Source organism: Mustelus asterias, chromosome 12 (genome assembly GCF_964213995.1).
Source record: "Mustelus asterias chromosome 12, sMusAst1.hap1.1, whole genome shotgun sequence".
NCBI classification, from domain to species: Eukaryota; Metazoa; Chordata; class Chondrichthyes; order Carcharhiniformes; family Triakidae; genus Mustelus; species Mustelus asterias.
Window position 1 is genome coordinate 57,777,421 of NC_135812.1, and position 25,708 is coordinate 57,803,128.

A 25,708-nucleotide genomic window follows, 5' to 3' on the forward strand; every position below is an offset into this window, starting at 1 on the left:
GGAGAGGCTGAGGAGATTGGGTTTGTACTCGTTGGAGTTTAGAAGGATGAGGGGGGATCTTATGGAGACTTATAAGATAATGCGGGGGCTGGATAGGGTGGAGGCGGAGAGATTCTTTCCACTTAGTAAGGAAGTTAAAACTAGAGGACACAGCTTCAAAATAAAGGGGGGTCGGTTTAAGACAGAGTTGAGGAGGAACTTCTTCTCCCAGAGGGTGGTGAATCTCTGGAATTCTCTGCCCACTGAGGTGGTGGAGGCTACCTCGCTGAATATGTTTAAAGCGCGGATGGATGGATTCCTGATCGGTAAGGGAATTAAGGGTTATGGGGATCAGGCGGGTAAGTGGTACTGATCCACGTCAGATCAGCCATGATCTTATTGAATGGCGGGGCAGGCTCGAGGGGCTAGATGGCCTACTCCTGCTCCTATTTCTTATGTTCTTATGTTCTTATGTTAACACAGTATTTTAATCCTGGGGGTAACCCAGGACTACAATATAGGTGGGTACGGGTCTGTCACTGTATAACACTGGGATACAGTACTGGTGGGTTCAGATCTGTCACTGTATAACACCAGGGTACAGTACTGGTGGGTACAGGTCTGTCACTGTATCACACTGGGGTACAGTGTTGGTGGGTACAGGTCTGTCACTATCACACTAGGGTACAGTTCTGGTGGGTACAGGTCTGTCACTGTATCACACTAGGGAACAGTACTGGTGGGTACTGGTCTGTCACTGTATAACACTGGAGAACAGGGTAGGTAGAGTCCTATCAATAACAGCTTTCATACTCGAGTTTCATTGGTACGATTATCATCAGCAAGACACATTGCTCCAAACTCTCTCTCCCCCTCAGGTCACAAGAGTCCTGATGGTATTGCTGTCCAGAGTTGATATTCAACCGACTAATCAAAAACACAGTTCAAAGTTTGGTTGCTTTTTGAAAAACATCCAGCTCTTTAGCATCTCCGAGCTATTCACACAGCTTTCCAGGTTTAGTCCTCAACCCACTGACACAGTACTTCCAAAAACTCTATCTCCTTTTCTGTCAAATAGAAAAATTGATCTCTTCCTGAGAGTGATTTGCTTCTTCTCCGAATGATATGTTCATCTTTCTGTGTCGATCTGCTTTCTCTTGGTGTCTGCATCTGGGCCTTTACCTTAGAGCTTCTCTGCATGCAGCTTTCCCTTGTGACTTGCCACATAGCAGCCAAATCTTAACTTCTTTCCTCTTGGTACTGCTTCCAGGACAAGAGTCACCAGGTCACATATGGAACAGTATTTAATATCCAGGAAAGTTACAATTGATACAAAGTCCTTATTCAAACATTCTTAAAAACAATAACAGGTTCTACAAATATTAAAGAAATTACAAATTTTCCTTATTGTAGCCTTCAATGTGGCATTCGTGTGACTGAATGACAGCTTTACATGGTCATAAAACATCAGCAAGCTGCGAGCACAGGAAACAGGCCTGTGATGTTACATCGCTTTCAGATAGAGGCACTTACCTCTTATACAGCTCTGTGACCCCGATTCCCCTTTATCACCCTGGGTGGGATCATTGTTTTTGAGGTTTAGGGACAGCTTCAGAGAGTCAAGGGTCATCACACTATGTAAAACTATTACAGAATGGTTCCCCCCATCCCAACCAATTCTCAAGGTGAAAGACATTTTTGCCAAGGAATAAATGATCCAATATCTGTATCAAATATTCCCAGGTCAGGGACTGCACAAGTTAGATCCAGAATATAAATCTTTCATTTTCAATGTCCCATCAAACGTCCCCAGAGCACTAAGGCAAATGGGTTAGTTACAGAGTAAAATTCCCTTGGCACTGTCCCACTAAACACCCACAGTATAGGAGGAAGTTTTACTTTGTATCTAAACCATGCTGTAAAAAGCCAGCATCAAAGCAGAGTTGCATACCATTAATCTAGTCTGGATCTGAAACCTGATCCATGAAGTGAAAGGTAGTTTTCCATTCTAACTTTTACACTGGTGACTGCTGGGTAATGTTCATGAAAATAAACAGCTTGTGTGTTAATGTAGGAATGAACATGAGCATTGTTCAGCAATTCAGAGATGTGGAAGGTGCAATGTTACTTACTTTGTGTGGCATTAAGTAAACAGTTCCCTTCCTTGAGCCTTTGAAAGCCTCCAATGTGGCATTCCCCTGACCAAATGATAGCTTTACATGGTCATAAAATGTCAGCAAGCTGTGAGCACAGGAAACAGGGGTGTAATATTACATCACTTTCAGGTAGAGGCACTTACCTCTTATACAGCTCTGTGACCAATTCCCCTTTATCACCCTGGGTGGGATCATTGTTAGTGAGGTTTATGTTAGGGGACAGCTTCACATGCACCTCTCCACTACTTCAATCAGGCCAACAGTGAACACCTATGGGCTATTGGTTACCATTGAGCCTAACATCAATTTCTGGGGAAATTGCTAGAGTCCATTATCAAGGATTTCATAGCTCAGCATTTGGAAAGCAGTGGTATAATCAGACAAAGTCAGAATGGACTTACAAAGGGGAAATCATGCTTGATGAATCTATTGGAATTCTTTGAGGATGTAACTGGTAGAGTTAGATCATAGGTCTATGGTCTATAGATCACAAGGAGAATTGATGGATGTCAGAAGGCTTTCAACAAGATCTCACATAGCAGACCTCTATGTAAAGTTAAAGCGCTTGGGATTGCGGGGTAGTGTCTTGAGATGGATAGAAAGCTGGTTAGCAGATAGGAAGCAAAGAGTTGGCATAAATTGGTCTTCTTCTGATTGGCAGGCAGTGACTAGTGGGGTACAGCAGGGATCTGTGCTAGGACCACAGCTATTCATATTATATATTAATTATTTGAAAGAGGGAAATGAATGTATTATCTCTAAATTTTCAGATGATATAAAGTTGGGCGGGAGGGTGAGCTGTGAGGTGGATGCAGAGATGCTTCAGTATGTTTTGAACAGGCTGAGTGTGTGGGCATATGCATTGCAGATGCAGTATGTGGAAAAATGTGACGTTATCCACTTCTTTGGTAGCAATAATAGGAAGACAGATTATTACTTGAATGGGTATAAAATAAGACAGGTGGTTACTCAGCGAGACCTTGGGAGTCCTCGTGCATCAGTCACTAAACGTAAACGCACAGGTACAACATACGATATAGAAGACAAATGGTATGTTGGCCTTCATAGGAAGAGGATTTGAATATAATGTGGAGATGCTGGTGTTGGACTGGGGTGGACAAGATGAGAGGTCACACGACACCAGGTTTAAGTCCAACAGGTTTATTTGAAATCACAAGCTTTTGGAGCGCTGCTCCTCATCAGGTGAATTGCACTCCGAAAGCTTGTAATTTCAAATAAACCTGTTGAACTATAAATTGGTGTTGTGTGACTTCTCGATTGAGTATAGGAATAGGGATGTTTTACTGCAATTGTATAGGGTTTTGGTGAGGCCACAGCTGGAGTATTGTGTGCAGTTTTGGTGTCCTTATCTGAGGGAGGATGTCGTTGCTATAGAGGGAGTGCAGCAAAAGTTTACCAGGCTGATTCCTGGGATGGCAGGTCTGTCATATGAGGAGAGACTAAGTCGATTAGGATTATATTCTTGGAGTTTAGAAGAATGAGGGGAGATCTCATAGAAACTTATAAAATTCTAACAAGATTAGACAGGGTAGATTCAGAAAGAATGTTCCCGATGGTGGGGGGAGTCCAGAACTACCGGTCATTGCTTTAGGACTGAGGTGAGGAGAAATTTCTGTGGAATTCACTACTACAGAAAGTAGTTGAGGCCAAAATGTTGTGTGATTTCAAGAAGAAATTAGATAGAGCTCTTGGGGCTAAAGTGTTTAAGGCATATGGGGAAAGGCAGGATCAGGATATTGAATTTGATGATCAGCCATGATCATAATAAATGGCGGACCAGGCTTGAAGGGCTGAATGGCCTACTCCTGCTTCTAATTTCTATGTTTCTATGTTATCCATCTGTGTACTTTCTGGCAGAAGTTACTGGAGAGCAACCAGGAATGATTGAGGGAACTAGAATAAGGAGGCACAGATATTAATTGCGTTTCAGGGTAAAGAGGAGAATCCTTTTTACACAACAATGTGAGGCTTTGGATTATTATAGCACCCTGGTTGAGATCAGCACACACTGGAAATGATGCCTGGCACCTGTTAGTGTGCAGTGCTCAGTGTTACTCTGTAATGGCTGTTAAAAGGAATTTTGTGTTTTGGTGTATAATGTATTTGCTGGTAATGAAGATTGAGGGAAGGGGTGCAGGGAAACAGACACATTAAAATTGGATATCATTTATCAGATACTTAACAGCCATATATATGTATTGTGGCTACAAGAGTTCTGAAACACCTCCTGACTCTCCAAAGCCTGTCCACCATCTATAAGGCACATATCAGGAGTGTGATGGAATACTCCTCACCTGCCTGGATCAGTGCAATTCTCAGAACACAATCTATACAGGACAAAGCTTGATCAGTACCCTATCCACTACGTCAAACATCCACCACCAGCACAGTGTGTACCATTTATAACATTCTCTGCAACGACTCACCAAGGCTCTTTCCACAGAACCTCCCAAACCCACAACCTCTGCAACCTAGAAGGGCGAAGGCAACAGATGCATGGGAACACCACCAGCTATAAATTCCCTTCCAAATCACAGACCACCCTGATTTGGAACTAAAACAGAAAATACTGGAAAATCTCAGCCAGTCTGACAGCATCCGCAATAATTGGCTTGTATCTGACTTGGAACTATATCGCCATTCCCTCAGTCCTGGGATCAAAATCCTAGGACTCCATCCTCAACAGCATTTGTGGGTATTCCTGCACCACATGCACTTCAGCAGTTGAAGGAGGCAACTCACCACCACCTTGTCAACAGCAATTAGGAATGGGCCATTAATTCTGGCCTTGCCATTGATGCCCACATCTCAACAAGAAAAATGTTGGATAGGTCCGTACAGAAGCCAAGTGCAGACAGTATGCAGAGTAGGAATTAGTTTTGAACTCCACACTCGAACCTATGCCCTGTCTTAACCAGTCAAAGCTAAAGGCATGTTAAATGGCATTCGGGATCACGAACTACTTATGTTAGTTGCTCTTCTGGTTGTTGGTATAATTTTGCAGTTTTCCTGTACTTAGCCAAGTTGAATAGTTTAGAGGAGTGTTCCGGCTAATGCTGAAATTTTGTTTATTTAAAAGCTTAGGCTGAAACAAGTTGCTTGCAGACAAGGGTGCCTGGCTGGCCTTCCTCTGGGGATTGAACATAACTGAGTGAATGAAGAGAGGACATGTCGAGTCTTGGTCCCCATGTTTGAGGAAAGATATTATTTCATTGGAGGCAGTTCAGAGACGGTTCACTAGGATGATCCCCAGTATCTAGGGATTGTCTTTGAGGAAAGGTTAAACAGGTTGGGACACCACTCATTGGAATTTAGAAGAATGAGTGGTGATCGCATTGAAACATATAAAATTCTTAAGGGGCTTGACAGGGTAAATGCTGAGAGGATGATTTCCCTCATGGGAGGGTCAAGAACTAAGGGCATATCATCAGAATAAAGGTGCGCCAATTTAAGACTGAGACGAGGAGAGATTTCTTCTCTGAGGGTTGAGAGTCTTTAGAACTCCTTGCCGTAGAGAGCAATGTAGGCAGAGTTCTTGTGTATAGTTAAGGCTGAGATAGATAGATTTTTGATCAATAAGAGAATGAAGGGTTACATGAAAAGGACAGGAAAGAGAACATAAGGAATGTCAGATCAGCTATGATCCGATTGAAAAGTCGAAGAGGCTCGAGGGGCTGAATGGCCTACTCCTGTTCCTATTTTTATGGTCTTATAGAGTAGAACAAGCTGCTAAAAGAGGAAGGAGGGAGCAAAGGGCTCTCAAAGGAGACCATATCCACAAAGTGTGATTAAAAGACAATTCTCTTACCTCATCATCAGCTAGGACCAATGCATGAGACGGTTTCACTTCGCAAAAGAGGTAATGACTGAAATCCGTCACCTGCTGCAGCCATAGCTGCAACTTTAAGGCAGGGCAAGCGCAGCATTGACTGGGGATATCAAAGTGGCCGTGGCTCTTATATCTGTTTTGCTCCTTTCATGCTGCTGCCAATATGGAATCATATAATGGTTCCAATGCAGAATGGGACCAGTCTGCTCCTCATGTTCATGCTAGTTCTCAGAGCAATTCAGCTAATCCCACTCCCCTTTCCTTCTCTTTCCCAATCACTCTGCAAATTTTTCATCTTCAGTTGCCTATCCAATTTCCTTTTGAAAGCCAAGATTTAATCTGCCTCCACCACATTTTCAGGATCCTAACCACTCGCTGCATAATACTCTATATGTGTAGAAGAGCAAAGGGATCTGAGAGAATAAATACACAAATTACTAGCAACAGAGGCTAATATGACTGTAAGAAAAGGGATTGGGGGTAATATCTCAGCAGGGATTGAAGATTGGTTAAAGGACAGAAAACAGGAGAAATGAACAGGCCATTTTAGGGTTGGAGCTCATGAGGTACAAAAAGAGTAAGTGCTTGGACCTGAGCTATTTACTATTAACATACTGCACTGCCAGTGGTGTCGTCTTTCAATGAGACACTAAACTAAGGCCCCTCTCAGGTGAACATAAAATATTTTCTGGCACTACTTTGAAGAACAGCAAGGGAGTTATCTCAGTGTCCTGGCCAATATTTATCCCTCAATTAACATCACAAAAAAGTTATGTTTTTTGGAACTTGCTATGTGCAAATTGGCTGCTGCATTTTGATTTGATTTGATTTATCATTGTTACATGTATTAACACTGTAGGCGGGCATAAATTTTGTGGGTATTAGGATTAGAATATTTCTTAAACTATAACTCGATAAATGAAGCAAAACAGGACAGCATTCAGCCAGAAAGGTGTGAGTAAGGCAAGCAGACATCTTTTAAACACAGAAACCAGGTTGACAAAGACTCAGGAACTCGCATCAATATGCTATTCAGAAAATATCTTGAGACCTGGAAAACTTCCTGACATCCCATCAAACACCCATTGTCCAAAGGAATTCAGAGACATAAAGCAATTATCACACTCTTAAACCAAACTTTACATATTAAAACTCTAGACCAGAAAACCCATTAACGGGATAACTATAAAAGAAAACCATTTACACATCAAACTCCACACCCACAAACCTATTGAAACAGGATGATTATATCAGGAAACCACTCACAAACCATTTACATATCAAAACAGATCGTTACTATAACTGTACTCCGTTTTGGCAGGCAAGCAGAGTACTTTACGGGACTGTCTTGTCTGTGTCCTGATTGTACCTCCGTCGACGTAAAACACTATAATAAACTGTGCTGTTAACGATCTTGGCTCTGGGTGCGAGTGGTGTGGTATCTGTTCACTCGCGCTAACAATTGGGGGCTCGTCCGGGATCGTGACCGCCGCTGGAACATCGCCTCTCAAACACTGGGTGAGTATCTTTACTCATTTAAAGTCCGCGGGAATTCCCAGTGCCAGCGGTGTTCCACGGCTGCCGCGATCTGAACTTGTGAACAGAGCCCGATCGAGAGCTGCACAGCGGGGTAGGTTCTTCTTTGGGCGGGTGAGCGGGGTCGCGAATTGTAATTGATTGTGTACTGTTGCATTCCGTGTATCCCTGACAGCGGACCCGACCAGACATTAGCTGACCCAAAAGGTACCTAAGGAAGACAAGGGTTAAGTGGCCGGGAGGCCGTCCAGGGTTAGGGCCAATGAACGCGGACTCACGAAGTTCGGTTTAAGTCCGGGCGCTGCAAGTCGGGTAGGACCTCTGCAGGCGCGAAAGTCTGGGCCACTGGAAACAGATCCGCGAGGAGTCTGCTACATGTCCGGGCGCTACTAAGTCTGGAGCCTCTGTGAGTGCTTCGGGCACTACAAGCAGGAGACCTCTGGTAGCGCGAAAGAACGGCTACACGCCGGGGGAACTCCTACCTGCGGTCAATCCCACGCTTGTCCGCACCCAGGTCAGGGTGATTCCCGGGGAGATAGGGAAACGGCGAGCCTCTGTGGATTGATTTAGCGGTAGGATTTGGTCAGGAAAGAGTGGCCCCCGGCCCCTGTAGTCGTGGTCAGAGCCCCCCCCCTGTTTCTGTGAGCGGTGATCTCCCCGTTACATGCAGGACGGGCTCTGCGTGTTACTGCTGAAGGTTTAAAGGTACTGACAGTGGAAACACCAAACCAGGAACCCCAGGGATACCTACACAAGTATCTGTGGGAAGCACCAAACCAGGATTAGTACACCACTGATCTTAGCTAAGAGATTCGACATGGATAGCATTGAGACCATTTTTGAATGGGGGCCGGAAGGGTCCCTCACCCGCTATCTAGCAGATAAAAACAAGAACCTAATTAAAAGCATGATTAAAACAGGGTGGAAACCCCAAGACCCCCTTGAGAGCCAACGGGAATGGTGGGCAACGGAAAAGAGGAACAAGGATGATAAGGCTTGGATCCTCATACTAAAGGCACACCTCACCCTAGCAGGGCGAGTCCATAAATACGTTCAGGATAAACAAGAAAAGGCTGAACAGAAAAAGCATGCTGCTGTGATGGCTATTAACCCCGTGTTGCCGGCACTGACCGACTTCTCCCGTGAAGCCCCATACGAGGAATGTCCCGATTGGGAGTGCTTAATAGACGAGACAAGTCCTCGGTGCCCAACAGGGGGGAGTCCCCCGGTAACCACCGATCCCCCAAACGCCAAAGCAGCACCTCTTAAGATCGAATGTATCCCAGGGGGACAAGGGAGAGACGGGCGAGGAAGGCAGGCCCAAATTAAAATGACTTATGTGTCACTCTCGCCAGGGGACACTATGAAATTACTAGAAAAGCTCCCAACCCTGCAGCCCAGGCACAGTAACGCAATTTTTTGGCAAAAGATGAAAGAGATGCAACTGTGCCACAACTTACACAACCGAGATATAGCAGGGTTAGTAAGAGCCAAGATGCCCGAGAATCACTGGGCTCGGCTCCGGGCAGAACACCAGAATGGGACTTGGTGTGCAGACCTAGACGGGAGCCGCCGGGAGCAGGAACAGGCTCTGACAGGCTTTAAAAACGATATCATCCTGACCATGGGGGAGGTCCCCGTGAGTTGGAGTGTAATAGTAGGAGTAACGCAGAAAAAGGAGGAAGGGGCTCAGGAATACGGGCGACGAAAATTCGATGCCTTTGTAGCCCACGGAGGAATGCCAGATGCAGATAGACAGAACCCGGCATTCCTCCAGTTATATAGGGATGGGCTGAGCCCAGCACACCAAGCTATCCTAAAGACAGGATTGGTAAACTTTAACACCTTCGATGAATTAGAAAACTGGGCTGTCACTGTAGACAACCAGCAAAGGAAAACACAGGGCGCCAGAGCAGGGATATCAGCGGTAGGAACTGAAGGAGGAAATTGCTACAGGTGCGGGGAATTAGGCCATTTCAAAAGGGAATGCCGAGCTATAATCCCGCACCCTCCTAATACATGTAATAAGTGCGGCAGAATCGGACACACCGAATCTACCTGCAAAGACAGAAGGATCCCAAGGAGAAAGGGAGCGCCCCCGAAGAGACTGGAGAAAACCCCGGCAAGCGCCCCAGATATAAGGGAGAATGAGGTGGTTTCGGACCCAGCGCACCTCAGCCACCAGCAGCTGCTGGACATTATACAAACCTTGGCGGCACAAAAATCTGCATGAGTGGCATCGGCCCCCGCCCCGGGAACGGACCCCCGTATCTGGGTGAATGCATCGTTAGGGGGCCGGCGATGCAAAATATTAATAGATACGGGGGCTTCGATATCCCTCACCAACATGGCACTACCCACCACCCACCGTTCCATAGTAGTAGTAGGAATAGGGGGGGATAGGACTATAGCATATCAGAGCGAAGCAGTGTTACTTGAGGTAGAGGGGATCATACTCCCCGTACACTTCTGGGTGGGCCCAAATGAAGAAGGGACAATTTTGGGAATAGACCTCCTGGGAGAGTTAGGAGCAGTGGTGGACGCTTTCAATAAGCGCCTGCTGTGGATGGCAAGGAAAGAACACAAGAGCGGGATCCAAGGATACTGGGTCCCTAATAAGAACGTAGCAGCCATAGGCATGGGGGCTCCGGCTCCGACGGCCCGAGACTGGAAGAAGGAGGGACTAGTGGGACTCTTATGTCAAGCACTACCCCGGGTCTGGGCTACAGGCAAGCAAGACTGCGGTCTCGTCACAATCCTTCCTTTACAAATACAAGGACCAGCCCATGCCCCTCATAAACAATATCCCATAAAACCCGAGGCGTTACAGGCAACCGAAACAATCGTCCAGGCTTTGGTTAAACGGGGCATCCTGAGACCCACCGTGTCCCACACAAATTCCCCGATGTGGCCCGTCCGTAAGCCAGACGGGAACTACCGACTAACCATCGACTATACCGCCCTGAATAAGGTCACCCCAAAGGAACACCCTATCGTTGCGAGCCCGGCCACTATATTTAACGGACTGCGACCTGAATATTGTATCTTCTCCGTGCTAGACATAGCAAACGGATTCTGGTCAATTCCACTCCACCCAGACTCCCAGGAGAAGTTTGCCTTCACCTGTGGAGGTAGACAGTACACCTGGACCCGTCTCCCCCAGGGATTCCACAATAGCCCCAACATATTCCACCGGGTTATGAGCAAAGCCCTCGAAAATTGTAACTTATCCCCCTATGAGAGCGCTTTTCTCCAATATGTGGATGACATCTTGATCGCCTCCACTAACCCGACGGGGCATTTGGGAGCCCTGTCAGTAATCCTGCGGGGCTTACAAACAGCAGGAGTTAAGGTTAACCCAACCAAAGCACAACTCGCAAAACCAGAGGTCCGATATCTGGGGCATTACATAAGTCAGGGAAAGAAAACCCTTCCCACGGACCGAAAAACAGCAATTGCCAACATGACCCGTCCGAACACAGTTAGGGGGGTGCGTAGGGTAATGGGACTCTTTAATTACTGTCGGAATTTCATCGATCAGTTTGCATCCATAGCAGAACCTATCCAGCGATTGGTAAAAGGGGGGAGGCCGGGGGCAGAAATCATTGAATGGGGACCCGAACAAGAAACAGCATACTCCCACCTGAAATCAGAATTATTAGCGGCCCCAGCCTTATGCCTGCCCAACATAGCGAAACCGTTCCATCTTTTTTATAATGCGGAGGACGGATTCTATAGCTCCGTTGTGACTCAAGAAAGTGGGGGCACCATGAGACCTGTAGCATATTATTCGGTGCGGCAGTCCCCGATAGCCAAAGGACTACACAAATGTGTGGCAGCCCTGGACTGTGCCGCATGGGCAGTCAGGGTGTGCGAACCCATTACTATGTTAGGACAGATCATCCTGCACACAAAACATACAATAGTAGAATTATTAAACACAGGTCGACTCCGAACTGTTTCAGATGCTCGAAGGGCAACTTGGGAGGCAGTGCTCCTTCCTCAGGACCAATCTATTAAAATCGTACGAGATACCGGAAGAAACCCAGCAGAGGGGTTCCTTCCAGACGGCAGTCCACATCACTGTCCGATTAACCCAGACATGGATACAGAGGATGGGATTAGTGATCAGCCACTGGAGAACCCCGATATAATACTATACGTAGACGGGTCCCGAAGGCAGGTGGAGGGACAGTACCGCACAGGATGGGCAGTGGTAGATCAGGAAGGAACACTAATAGCAAAGGGCACCATGGGGGGGGAGACCTCTGCTCAAGTGGCCGAGCTTATAGCATTAACAAAGGCCCTTAGCGCAGGAAGGGACAAAAGGGTAAACATATACACGGACAGTCAATATGCGTTCGGGGTGGTTCACGACTATATGATAGCATGGAATAGGCGCGGATTCATTACCGCAGCGGGGGGACACATAAAACATGAAAATATAATTCGAGACCTGGCCACAGCATCCAGACTACCCTCAGAAGCAGCCGTAATTAAAATAAAAGCCCATCAAAAGACAAGGACTGTAGAGCAGAAGGGGAACCAACTAGCAGATGCCGCTGCTAAAGCTGCAGCAGGGGAAGCCCTCCCACAGATAGCTGCCATCATCTCTTCCCCCATGGAAGAGATGGATGTTCATAAACTACAGGGTAGCGCTGACCCAGACGAGGTGGCGCGGTGGAAACAGACCGGGGCGTCCTTAGACGAAGATGGTATATGGAGGAAAGGACATCAAGTAGTCGCCCCCTCATTCATACAGGCGGAACTACTTCGACTCCACCACGAACCAAACCACTCCGGACGAGATGGGACCCTAGCTCGTTTATCAGGAGATTGGTGGTGGCCAGGGATGGGACGGGATGTAGCTAAGCACTGCCAAAGATGCATCATATGCGCACAGCATAACCCTGGCCGGCCCCTGAAGGTTAAACTAGCAAACCAACCCAGACCAAAGGGACCTTGGGAAAACCTCCAAATTGACTTCATCGGCCCTCTACCCACCAGTCGTGGGAAGAAGTACTGCCTGGTCCTCATTGACCAGTTCACCCGATGGGTAGAAGCCTTCCCAACCCGGGATTGCGGGGCAACCACTGTAGCCCACATCTTAGCATATGAGATAATACCCAGATGGGGAGTCCCGTTACAACTGGACTCCGACCAGGGGACACACTTCACAGGCAAGGTAATGAAACACGCATGTAAAACCTTAGGGATCCGACAGCGGTTCCATATACCATACCACCCCCAGAGTGCTGGAATGGTAGAGAGAATGAATCGCACCCTCAAGAACACGATAGCAAAAACTATCGCAGAAACAGGTCAGGGGTGGGTAGATGTCCTTCCCTGTATCCTGATGCGCCTACGGGCCACCCCAGGTCGAACCATAGGGCTCACCCCGTTCGAACTAATGACCGGGAGAGCAATGCGACTCCCCGAAAACATCGCCGTGGGAGGGGAAGAAATGACACCCCTCCGGGACAAGCTCAAACGATATGTGCAACACTTAGATTCACAACTCCGAGACCTGCACCACACAGCCAGGGACCAGCAAGCCATTAGAGACCAGGCTAAAAAGGAAAATGTCAGTCATACCCCCACCCTCCCTCGAGTAGGGGATAGGGTTGTGATTCGGATTGCCCCAGACCGACCCGGGTTTGCACCGAAATGGATGGGACCCCACGAGGTTATCCTTACCAGCGATACATGTGCGTGTGTCGATGTGAAAGGAAAAGGCCGATGGAAACATTGGTCGCAATTAAAATCCTATCACCACGGGGAAAGAGGACAGAGCAGACTGACTGAAAGGACAGAGGATGCTCCGTCCACTCCACGTATTGGCCCTTAACCATCTTTGTCCTTACAGCGGAAATCGAAATAACAACCTTTATTTTCCAACACTAAAGGAACTATATGCCAACCGAGGCATGAATGTATATATGTAGATAGAAATAAGAATAAGATAAGTAAGACAAGTTCATCACCTAATATGAACCTAACGACTGGCGGCCACCAGGTTTTATATATCCTCCCCCAACCCCTCTCCAGAACCATGTGGACCACTTGGAGGATGATCCTCGCGGCGACCTTCCTGACGAGTGTGGCACCCGAAGAACACCCCATCTACCCGCGATTCCACGGGGTAGCCTTCAACACATCCGAGGCACTATGTGTGCCAGCTGGACCGGACCCTATGAACAGTAGAACTTATCTTAACGCATGGCTACAAGTTTACCCGGGTATCAACGAGATCTGCTTCACTTGCACTTTAGAAGGACTCCGAACATGCATTCAACAGCGGGACCTCCAGAACAGAGACCAGTGCGTTTTTGGGACTCTCTGCGCCCTCCCCGACAACCCACAAGAGGCCCGACCACAGGACACTTTGAATTCAAACATGGACATTTGCGGCTATTACGGACTTGTTGAGGCTCCCGCAGTCTCATTGTATGTATGTTTTGCACCGCTTCCAACGCGGGCCCCCACGACCACAAGGCCCGAAATCTTACCCTGTCCCTTGCAAAGCAGGGGACCGGAGGGAGGACTGGTGTTGTGGAACGAGGGGGAAATTGTGTACGACAACGTAAAACATGAGGTGGTACCTGTCCTGATCGACATTTCAGGAATCCAGGTACCCAGGCATTGCTCAGAACAGGTACAGAACTTGTATCAGATGTTAGAGAGAGAGACCATAAAACGGGCCATTGACGCAATGGGGGCCACACACTACAGGGGAAACATAAACACCAACACATACCGAAGCAAACGGGGTATTATCAATGATATGCTCACAGGGCTGAATACAGGAGACACAATGATTAACTCCATTGGCATCCAGGGCCTCAACAGTAAAATTGAACAGCTGAAAGGGGTAATGAAAAACATATTACAGCGGTCATTAGACCAGCAGGCGGAACAAGCATTCTTAGGGGAAGCGGGCGCCCATATCCAACTAGATGGGATTGCAGTGTTAGAAGCACATGCCCGAACTATCAATCGCCTCATAGACAGGGAAAGGGAAGACACTGCCCGGGTACAACAGGGACAGTTATGCCATGCATATGGTCAGTGGATGGTGGCACAAATACGACACAATTTGGACCAGGTACACAGGGGGGAAGTGCCCGATTGGATCGACAGCGCCCAACTAGCGCAACTCGCAGATCAGAAGGGGGTGCTGGATGACCGGACCCTGAAGGGGATGACACGAGTATATCCAGTAATCCCCGACTGCGAGGTTAGTGAGGGCACCGGGATAGGAATGGTTCTGCTAATTCCAACGGTCACACAGGACGCTGGACCATTCCCCATCTTCCGAATTGAAAATATTGGTGTTGTTAGGGGCAATGCTTCCCTCCGCTACCACATAACCGAAAACATGGCCATCTCCAAACATGGCATAATGTCCAGTGTTTCTCTCGCAGGGTGCAAGCAGAGGGGAGAGGTCACCATCTGTCCTCACCCACTGAGACAAGGAGAGGCAGCAGAATGTGGGTTTAACCGAACACAGGACTGCACCTTAGAGATTATACCCGTAGACCCACATTTCGCCCGGGCAGGATACGGGGGGCGGGGTAGATACTGTGTAGCCACCACACGTACATCATTCACATATAACGGATTAACATGCCCAATCCCCGACCCTAACTTCTGTTTTACCCCTCGCAAGCCAGTCACTATAGGTCAAGCTCACATCACCAATATTCGAAATAGGCAGACCATAGCCTTTAATGCCACAGACCCCCTAAAAGACAACCTAAGAGACTACCAAGAACCCGAGCAAGCCCCCATCCCACACCTGACCGAAGTCCTAAGGGAGCTCCGACTTAAAGTAGGACACTCCGTCCGATTATACCACCGGTTACAGTCACACATCAAAACCTTGGAACAAGATACCGAGACGGCGTTACGAAGTCAAACATGGGTACAGAAGGTGTGGGACTGGGGTCTAAATGTAAACATCCACCCCTGGGTCCGAATTACATCGCACACACTGGTGGTCATCCAACTCATCTTAGCCCTTTCCTGGGGATTGGCTACATGTTATACCTACCGCCAGCGGAAGAGAATGAAAGCACATAAGAACTTAGTTAGAACAATTGGTATGATGGGGCAGGTAGCCAAGCGGGATGATTACTCCCGCCTACACATGATTTGACAAACTCCGGGACTCCCCTAAACTGTACGACTGCAGCGTACGGAGGCAGGAAGCACCGGACACAAAATATAATAAAGGGGAGAAAGATCGGTTAGAAAAGTGAAAAGGAAATAAACAACAAAAATTCACTTTTGACCGACAGGGGGGACTGTAGGCGGGCATAAATTTTGTGGGTATTAGGATTAGAATATTTCTTAAACTATAACTCGATAAATGAAGCAAAACAGGACAGCATTCAGCCAGAAAGGTGTGAGTAAGGCAAGCAGACATCTTTTAAACACAGAAACCAGGTTGACAAAGACTCAGGAACTCGCATCAATATGCTATTCAGAAAATATCTTGAGACCTGGAAAACTTCCTGACATCCCATCAAACACCCATTGTCCAAAGGAATTCAGAGACATAAAGCAATTATCACACTCTTAAACCAAACTTTACATATTAAAACTCTAGACCAGAAAACCCATTAACGGGATAACTATAAAAGAAAACCATTTACACATCAAACTCCACACCCACAAACCTATTGAAACAGGATGATTATATCAGGAAACCACTCACAAACCATTTACATATCAAAACAGATCGTTACTATAACTGTACTCCGTTTTGGCAGGCAAGCAGAGTACTTTACGGGACTGTCTTGTCTGTGTCCTGATTGTACCTCCGTCGACGTAAAACACTATAATAAACTGTGCTGTTAACGATCTTGGCTCTGGGTGCGAGCGGTGTGGTATCTGTTCACTCGCGCTAACAACACACAGTGAAAAGTATTGTTTCTTGTGCGCTATACAGATAAAACATACCGTTCATAGAGAAGGAAACGAGAGAGTGCAAAAGTAGTGTTACAGTCATAGCTAGGGTGAAGAGAAAGATCAACTTAATGCAAGGTAAGTCCATTCAAAAAAGTTTGACAGCAGCAGGGAAGAAGCTGTTCTTGAGTCGGTTGGTACGTGACCTCAGACTTTTGTATCTTTTTCCCGAAGGAAGAAGGTGGAAGAGAGAATGTCTGGGGTGCGTGGGGTCCTTAATTATGCTGGCTGCTTTGCCGAGGCAGCAGCAAGTGTAGACAGAGTCAATGGATGAGAGGCTGGTTTGCGTGATGGATTAGGCTATATTCACAACCTTTTGTAGTTCCTTGCGGTCTTGGGCAGAGCAGGAGCCATACCAAGCTGTGATACAACCAGAAAGAATGCTTTCTACGGTGCATCTGTAAATGTTGGTGAGAGTCGTAGCTGACATGCCAAATTTCCTTCGTCTTCTGAGAAAGTAGAGGCGTTGGTGGGCTTTCTTAACTAGAATGTCGGCATGGAGGGACCAGGACATGTTGTTGGTGATCTGGACACCTAAAAACTTGAAGCTCTCGATCCTTTCTACTTCGTCCCCATTGATGTAGACAGTGGCATGTTCTCCTTTATGCTTCCTGAAGTCGATGACAATCTCCTTCATTTTGTTGACATTGAGGGAGAGATTATTATTGCCGCCCCAGTTCACCAGATTCTCTATCTCATTCCTGTACTCTGTCTTGTCATTGTTTGAGATCCAACCCACTATGGTGGTGTCATCAGCAAACTTGAAAATCGATCTGGAGGGGAATTTGGATGCACAGTCATAGATGTATAAGGAGTATTGTAGGATGCTGAGAACACAGCCTTGTGGGGCACCGGTGTTGAGGATGATCGTGGAGGTGGTGTTGTTGCCTATCTTTACTGATTGTGGTCTGAGAGTTAGGAAGTTCAGGATCCAGTCGCAGAGGGAGGTGCCGAGGCCTTGGCCACGGAGTTTGGAGATGGGTTTCGTGGGAATAATAGTAATGAAAAATAATAGTATTGAGCTGTAGTCAATAAATAGGAGTCTGAAATAGGTGTCTTTGTTATCTAGGTGTTCCAGGGTTGAGTGCAGGGCCAGGGAAATGGCATCTGCTGTGGACCTGTTGTGGCGGTAGGCAAACTGTAGTGGATCCAGGTAGTCCAGGAGGCTGGAATTAATTTGTGCCTTGACTAATCTTTCAAAGCACTTCATAATGATGGATGTTAGAGCCACCAGCCGATCATCATTAAGGCACGCTGCTTGGTTTTTCTTAGGTATCAGGATGATGGTCATCTTCTTGAAGCAGATAGGGACCTTAGATTGTTGTAAAGAGAGGTTGAAGATGTCTGTGAATACTCCCGCCAGCTGATCCATGCAGGATCTGAGTGCACGTCCGGGTACCCCATTCGGGCCAGTTGCTTTCTGTGGGTTGACCATCAAGAAAGCTGCTCTGACATCTGCAATGATGACCCCAGATACAGGTTCATCCAAGGCTTCCAGGGTGGAGGGATGCTCTCGCTGATCTCTTGCTCAAAACAGGCTTACAATTCATTGAGCTCATCAGGGAGGGGTGCATTGGAGCCGGCGATTTTACATGCCTTCATCTTGTAGCCTGTTATGTCTTGCAGACCTTGCCATAGTCAGCGGGGGTCGGTGTGGCTAGCCTGGGGGGACTCTAGCTTGGTCCGGTATTGTCTTTTGGCATCGTTGATGGATCGCCTTAGATCGTATCTGGCTTTCTTGTGTAGGTCAGTGTCGCCTGACCTGAATGCCTCAGACCTGGACTTCAGCAAGCAGTGGATATTCCTGTTCATCCATGGTTTCCGATTGGGGAAGACACGGATTTGCTTCTTTGGCGCACAGTCTTCTACACACTTACTAATGAAGTCAGTTACTGTAGTGGCATCCTCATTCAGGCTGGTCGCAGAGTTTTTAAATACTGACCAGTTCATTGACTCCAAGCAGCCCAGTAGGAGATCATCCGATTCCTCAGACCAACATTGAACAACGCTCTTTGATGGATTCTCCTGCTTCAGTTTTTGCTTGTAAGCCGGGAGCAGGAGCATAGCCTTGTGGTCTGATTTGCCAAAGTGCGGGCGGGCGATAGAGCGGTAGGCATGTTTGATATTTGTGTAGCAGTGGTCTAGGATGTTTGGGTCTCTGGTGGAGCAGGAGACGTGTTGGTGGTAACTTGGTGGTACGCTCTTGAGCTTGGCCTGATTGAAGTCCCTGACCACGATGAACAAGGCATTGGGATGTTTCATCTCAAGGCTATTTGTAGTGGTGTATATTTTGTCCAGCAGATCTTCACGTCCGCTTGGGATGTAAGCTGCCATCAGGATAACAGAGGTGAACTCCCGCAGAAGGTAGTAGGGACAGCATTTTAGCGTCAGGTATTCTAGGTCTGGGGAGCAAAAAGTTGCCAGTGTTGCTACGACTAGGCACCACGAGATGTTGATTAGGAAGCAGACCCCATCTTCCCTAGCCTTGCCTGAGGCCCTTGTACGGTCCATTCGATGGATTGAGAAGCCCTCTGGTTGTAGGGCACAGTCCGGTGAAGCAGGAGTGAGCCACGTCTCCATGAAACAGAGTACACAGCAGTCCCTCAGTTCTCTTTGGAAAGTAAGTCTGGCTCTAAGTTCTATGTTACAACAGTGTCTGAACTTCAAAAGTACTTCATTCTCCATAAAGCACTTTGAGATGTCTAGTGGTTGTGGAAAGTGCTATATCAATGCAAATCTTTCATTTTTCTCGACTTAGATGAAGGAATCAAATATAATGTATCAAGGTGTGCTGCTAGGTGGAATAGTAAGCTGTGTTGAGGACACAGAGGCTGCAAAGTAATATCGATGGGTTAAGCAAATGGGTAAGTATATGGAAGATGGAATATATTGGAGAAATATGAAATATTAAGTTAACCTCATGGCTCGGCATATCCCCCACTCTATCATTACCACCAGACCAAGGGATCAACACTGGTTCAATGAAGAGTGCAGGAGGGCCTGCCAGGAGCAACACCAGGCATGCCTAAAAATTAGGTGTTAACCTGGTGAAGGACTATTTGCATGCCAAACTCTATCAGAGCTAAGCGATTCCACAACCAATGGATCAGATCTAAGGTCTGCAGTCCTGCCACATCTAGTTGTGAATGGTGGTGGACAGTTAAAGAACTCACTGGAGCAGGAGGCTCATAAATATCCCCATCCTCAATTATGGGGGAATCAGTGCAATACATAAGGCTGTAACATTTACAACAGTCTTTGCTGAGTGGATGATCCATCTCCACCTCTGCCTGAGGGCCCCAACATCACAGACGTCAGTCTTCAGCCAATTTGATTCCTAGGTATGAACTCTACACAAATAGCAGGACAAATCCAAACTGGCCAATTATTACCCCCATGAGTCTACTCTCCTTCGTCAGTAAAGTGTTGGAAAGAGTCATTAACAGTACAATCAAGCGGCACTTGTTTAGCAATAACGCGCTCACTGATGCTCAGTTTGGGTTCTGCCAGGGTCAGTCAGCTCCTGACCTAGTTACAGCCTTGTTCAAACATGGACAAAAGAACTGAATGCCAGAGGCGAGGTTAGAGTGACAGCCCTGGACATCAAGGCAGTATTTGACCAAGTGTGGCATCAAGGAGCCGTAGCAAAACTGGAGACGGGAAAAATTCTCCGCTGGTTGGAGTCTTACCTAGCATAAAGGAAGATGATTTTTGTCTTTGGAGTCAATCATCTCAATTCCAGGACATCAGTGTAGGTGTTCCTCAGGGTAATATCCGAGGCCCAACCATCTTCAGCTGCTTCAGCAATGACCTCTCTTCCATCATAAGGCCAGAAGTGGGGATGTTCGCTGATGACTCCTCAAATACTGAAGCAGTCCAAGTCCAAATGCAGCAAGACCTGGACAATACCCAGGCTTGAGCTGACAAGTAACATTCATGACACACAAGTGTCAGACAATGACCATCTCCAACAAGAGAGAATATAACCATCGACCCTTGACTTTCAATGGCATTACCATTGCTGAATTCCCCACTATCAACATCCTGAGTTTTACCATTGACCGGAGGCTTAACTGGACTAGCTATACAAATACTGTGGCTGCAAGAGCAGGTCAGAGACTCAAAATCCTGCAGCAAGATAACTCCCCTCCTGACTTCCCAAAGCCCGCCCACAGTCTATAAGGGACAAGTCATAAGTGTGACTTGCCTGGATGAGTGTGGCTCCAACACTTAAGAAGCTCAACACCATCCAGGACAAAGCAGCCCGCTTGATTGGCAGCCCATTCACAAACATTCAATCCCTCCACCAATGACGCACAGTGGCAGCATTGTGTACCATCTATAAGATGCCTTGCAGGAACTCATCAAGTCTCCTTGAGACAGCACGGCCTAACGCAAGGATTGCTACCATCTAGCAGGACAATGGCAGCAGATGCATGGGATTACCACCTGTTGGAAGTTTCCTTCCAAGTCACTCACCACCTTGACTTGGAAATTTATCGCCATTCCTTCACTGATGCTGGTTCAAAATCCTGGAACTTCCTCCCTAACAGCACAGTGGATGCACCTACACCACATGGACTGCAGCGGTTCAAGGCAACTCACTGCCATCTTCTCAAGGGCAATTATGGATGAGCAATAAATGCTGGCCTAGCCAGCAAGGCTAAAATCCGAGAATTGTTTTAATTTACAATTAGTTTTTTTTTCATTCTTAAGGAGCTTGACAGGATAGGTACTGAGAGGGCTGTTCCTCTTGCTGAAGCATTTAGAAGTAGGGGCCATGATCTCAGAATGAGGTCATTTAGGACTGAGATGAGGAGAACTGTATTCACTCAAAGGGGTTTTGATCTTCAGAATTTTCTTCCGCAGAAGTGTGGATGCTCAGTCATTAACATATTCATGTCAGAGATTGCTAGATTTTTTGAGATACTGAGGGACTCAAGGAATGTGGGGTTAGTGCAGGAAAATGTAGTTAAGATGCAAGATCAGCCATGGTCTAATTGAATATCAGAGCGGGCTTCAACAGCTGAATGGTCCATTGCTGCTCCTATTTATGTTCTTATAAACCAAACCAAGTACTGGGGTTTATTTCTAGAAGGATAGAATTGAAAAATAGAGAAGTTACACTAAACCTGTATCAAACTTAGTTAGAGTACAGTTGGAATACTGGAACAACTCTTGCTGTCATATTATAAAAAAACATAAACAGTCATCAGAGCAAGAATGATTTATTAGGATGATAACCAGAAATGCAAGCTTCTATCAATCAGGAAACGTGGAACAAGCTGGGTGCCTTTTCTCTTGAAATGACAAAGATGAGAGGTGACGTAATAGAGGTACCTGAAGTTATGATATGTTTTGACAGAGAAGACACAGTGGATGGGATTTTCCAGCCATACTCGCCCTGAAACTGGAAAATTCCGCCCGAGATCAGCAGACCTTTCAATGGTCCGCCCCTCATCTGGTCCGATTCCCGTGGCGGGTGGAAGAGAATTCCCCCAGTCTTTCTCCACTTGTGGGGAAGAGCAAAACTAGAGGCCACCAGTATAAGATGGTCACCAAGAAATCAAATTGGGTAAAGATGTTTCTTCTGAATTTCCTAAGAATAGTTAGAACATGGAACTTGCAATCACAGGGAATAGTTGAAATGAATAATATAGGTACAGTTAAAGGGAAGCTAGACAAACACATTGAGGGAGAACAGAATAGAGGGTTATGCTGATGGATGAAGAGGGATATAAGGAGGCTCAAGTAGAATATAAATGCCAGCATGAACTAATTGGGCAGAATGGCATGTTTCTGTGCTGCATATACCGTGTAATCTTAGTAATAAATAGTTAATATAATTAATCAATAAGTAACATTTTAATGTACATTATTGATCAATATAATTAACAAAAAAAGGCTTATGACTAATATACAATTCTTAATACACTAGAGAAACAAACTTAACGGGAATAAGAGTGGCTGAATGACTAGAAGAATAAATTAGTGGCTAATGTAAAAGGGAATTAAAAAGTATTTAAAACATATAAATAGTAAAAATGTAGCAAAGTGTGGGGGTGATTAAGAACCAAAAAGACTTTGTATTGAGACAGCAAGTGAGTAGTTTGCATCTATTTTCAATCGCAACGGTGGTGCTTCCAAGGTAGGAGGAGGCAGTAGATGTTAAACTAAATCTGCTCTTGCACATGGTCGCAAAAAATGTGATACTTGCTTGTAAAAATGAGAGTGAATTTCTCTAGTCCTCAAAATATAATTTTTTAAGTGTGGAGTCTCATTTCCTCAGCCGTGGCAGCATGAAGAACTCGTACCTTCGTCAAATCACCAACTGCCGAAACCTTGGAACCCGTGCCTCCAAGCTGACCCATTCTACATGTCTTCTCCTGTCGTGCCAACTTCACTGTGGAAAGAGGAAGCATTCTACAAACAGCCAACCTCCCTGTGGGAGCAACATTCCAGTTGACTCACGATTCCAGACTCCGGACACATGTAAAACTCCTACTTGGAGATTTATTGTTGTCATGCCAAATCTTCTTCCTTTTTCCTGATCCCCCATTTATTGTGTGTAAAAAGAGGTAGATATTGCAAACCCCTCTGATTTGTGCGTGGGTGTAAAAATAAACCAACCCTTTTATTTTCATCTTACCTTGGGTTTGCTGTGCAAGTTATTAATAGAAGATTCCAGTACAGGAGGATTCAAGTTCAGGAGCAGAGATGTCTGAGGATTCGAGTACAGGAGTAGGGATGTCTTGCTCTAATTATACAAGATCTTGGTGAGGCCACACCTGGAATATTGTGTGCAGTTTTGGTCTCCTTATCTGAGGAAGGACGTTCTTGCTCTGGAGGGAGTGTAGGGAAGGTTTACCAGACTTATTCCTTGGATGGTGGGGCTGACGAATGAGGAGAGGTTGAGTTGGTTGGGATTACATTCGCTGGAGTTCAGAAGAATGAGGAGGGATCTTATAAAAATCTATAAAATTCTAACAGGATTAGAGAGAGTAGATGCAAGAAGGATGTTCCTGATCGTGGGTGTCCAGAACAGGGATCATAGTCTAAAGATAAGGGGTAAACCACTTAGGTCTGAGGGGAGGAGAAATTTCTTCACGCAAAAAGTGATGAGCCTGTGGAATTTGCTACCACAGAAAGCAATTGAGGCCAAAACATTGCATGTTTTTAAGAAGCAGTTAGATATAGCACTTGGGGCAAAAGGGATCAAAGGACATGGCAGAAGACTGGATCAGGCTATTGAGTTGGATGATCAGCCATGATAATAGTGAATGGCCGAGCAGGCTCAAAGGGCTGAATGGCCTCCTCCTGCTTCTAGTTTTTATGTTTCTAAGATTGGAACATTTTCAAAATTTAAGGGTTGGGGAGAATACAACACCATTTAGAAAAAGGGGGAAATCAGGATACCCAGAATATTAAAAAAATACCCTTCTGTTTATAGACGGGTTGAGCGTGGGAAAATCAGAGCAGTTTAAATTGACTTCCCCTCCAGTCTGTGAGAAAAGCCAGAGACCTCATGAGGAAAAAGCTTTTTTTCAAAAGAAAACAGCGAGTTATGATCTGGAATGTGTTGTTTGAGAGGGTAGAGCAGGCAGGTTCAATAATAACTTTCAAAAAGGAATTGGACAAACAGTTGAAGGGAGAAAATTGCCAGTGATGGAGAAAGAGCAAAGGAGTGGGAGTAACTGAAGCTGGCAGGGGCACGATGGGCTGAACGGCCTCCTGTTGTATTGTATTATTCTGTATTATAATTGATAAATACAATTAATATCAGTAATATTAATGAATAGATTAAATGAATACAAGTCACTAATATAAATATAATTAATAGATGTCAGTAATATAACCAACATAGTAATAAAAAGGCAAATCCCCAGCTGGGCCTAGTTGAGTGGCTGCAGCCTGGGCCTGGCTTCCCTCTCCCCTCCGCCTGGATACCTCTGGTTCCCGGGCTCCCCTGGACTGAGGGAGAGAAGCGTCTGGAACAGGAGCGACAGCCACACACCCGGCCCCGCCCCCCTTTAAAGAGACATACCCACTGGTCCAGCTTCTTAAAGGGACACTACCCCAGCCCCCAAGCCCTCAACAGGACTATGACTGCTCACACGGGCCTCAGTGGGACCACAAACCTTTGGTGAGGATGCTGCGAGTGTATAAAAGGCCTAAGGGGCTCAACGCAATGTCTACATCTCCCAAGGTTAGCAGCAAATTTTTACAAAGCTCTTTTTTTTAGTTTATGCCTCATCAATTAATGATAGTGAACACTTTCCGATTCAGTGTCCTCATGAAACACTCCTCGGGAGGTCAGGGGCACATTGATAACATTCCTGCTTCTGAGCAAGAAGCTCCAGCTTCCAAGTCCCACCATAGGACTTGATGGCCAAGGATAGAGCATTCATAATGTGGTTAAAGAGGCTGAGCATCAACCTGCATAGTCCAATGACAGGTGGTAAAGAGTGGGAGAAATTCCTGGTCAGCCATATGATGGAATGTTGGAGCCTCTACTATGGTAGCTCGCTAGCTACAACTTGTATGTGAAAGTGCATGTCGACACAGTAACTCAATTCTTGTGCAGAGTATAACACAGCACCACCAAACACTGGGGATGACTTTGACAGTCACAGGGAGAATTGGATACTGTGAATATGAAACACACTTGGATCAAACAGGGCAGATATGATACAGAGCAAAACTCTCTCTTCATTATTCCAAACACACCCAGGACAGGCAAAGCACTAGTTAGATATGGGGTAGTTTCTTCCATATTGCTCCATCACTCTCAGGGTGGTGCCTAACTGATTAGTAAAGTTCCCTCCACACTGTCCAAACACTCCCATATCAGGTATAGCATTTGTTAAAATGTCCTCTACACTCACAGGGGCGGCACGGTAGCACAGTGGTTAGCACTGCTGCTTCACAGCTCCAGGGACCTGGGTTCGATTCCTGGCTTGGGTCACTGTCTGTGTGGAGTTTGCACATTCTCCTCATGTCTGCGTGGGTTTCCTCCCACAGTCCAAAGATGTGCGGGTTAGGTTGATTGGCTATGCTAAAATTGCCCCTTAGTGTCCTGAGATGCATAGGTTAGAGGGATTAGTGGGTAAAATATGTAGGGATATGGGGGTGGGGCCTGGGTGGAATTGTGGTCGGTGCAGACTTGATGGGCTGAATGGCCTCTTTTTGTACTGTAGGGTTTTTAATGATGATTTCT

The 25,708-nt window shown here is 46.2% G+C and overlaps 1 protein-coding gene across 2 annotated transcripts in view; it reads right to left on the reverse strand.

Annotated features, from left to right (window-relative positions):
• The window catches only part of LOC144501495 (WW domain-binding protein 2-like), a 34,406-nt gene extending 9,942 nt beyond the window's left edge, over positions 1-24,464 (reverse strand). Inside the window, exons 1-3 of one of the 2 annotated variants that reach the window (XM_078225284.1) lie at positions 24,352-24,464; positions 23,141-23,384; positions 2,112-2,220 (exon numbers count right to left, since the gene is read on the reverse strand). In XM_078225284.1, coding sequence (XP_078081410.1) covers positions 2,112-2,123 — 12 coding nt within the window. In that variant the 5' untranslated portion in view covers positions 2,124-2,220; positions 23,141-23,384; positions 24,352-24,464. Of the gene's footprint in view, positions 1-2,111; positions 2,221-23,140 lie in introns of both variants that reach the window. The other variant, XM_078225285.1, reaches the window with a different exon arrangement.
• Between the last annotated feature and the right edge of the window lie 1,244 nt (positions 24,465-25,708).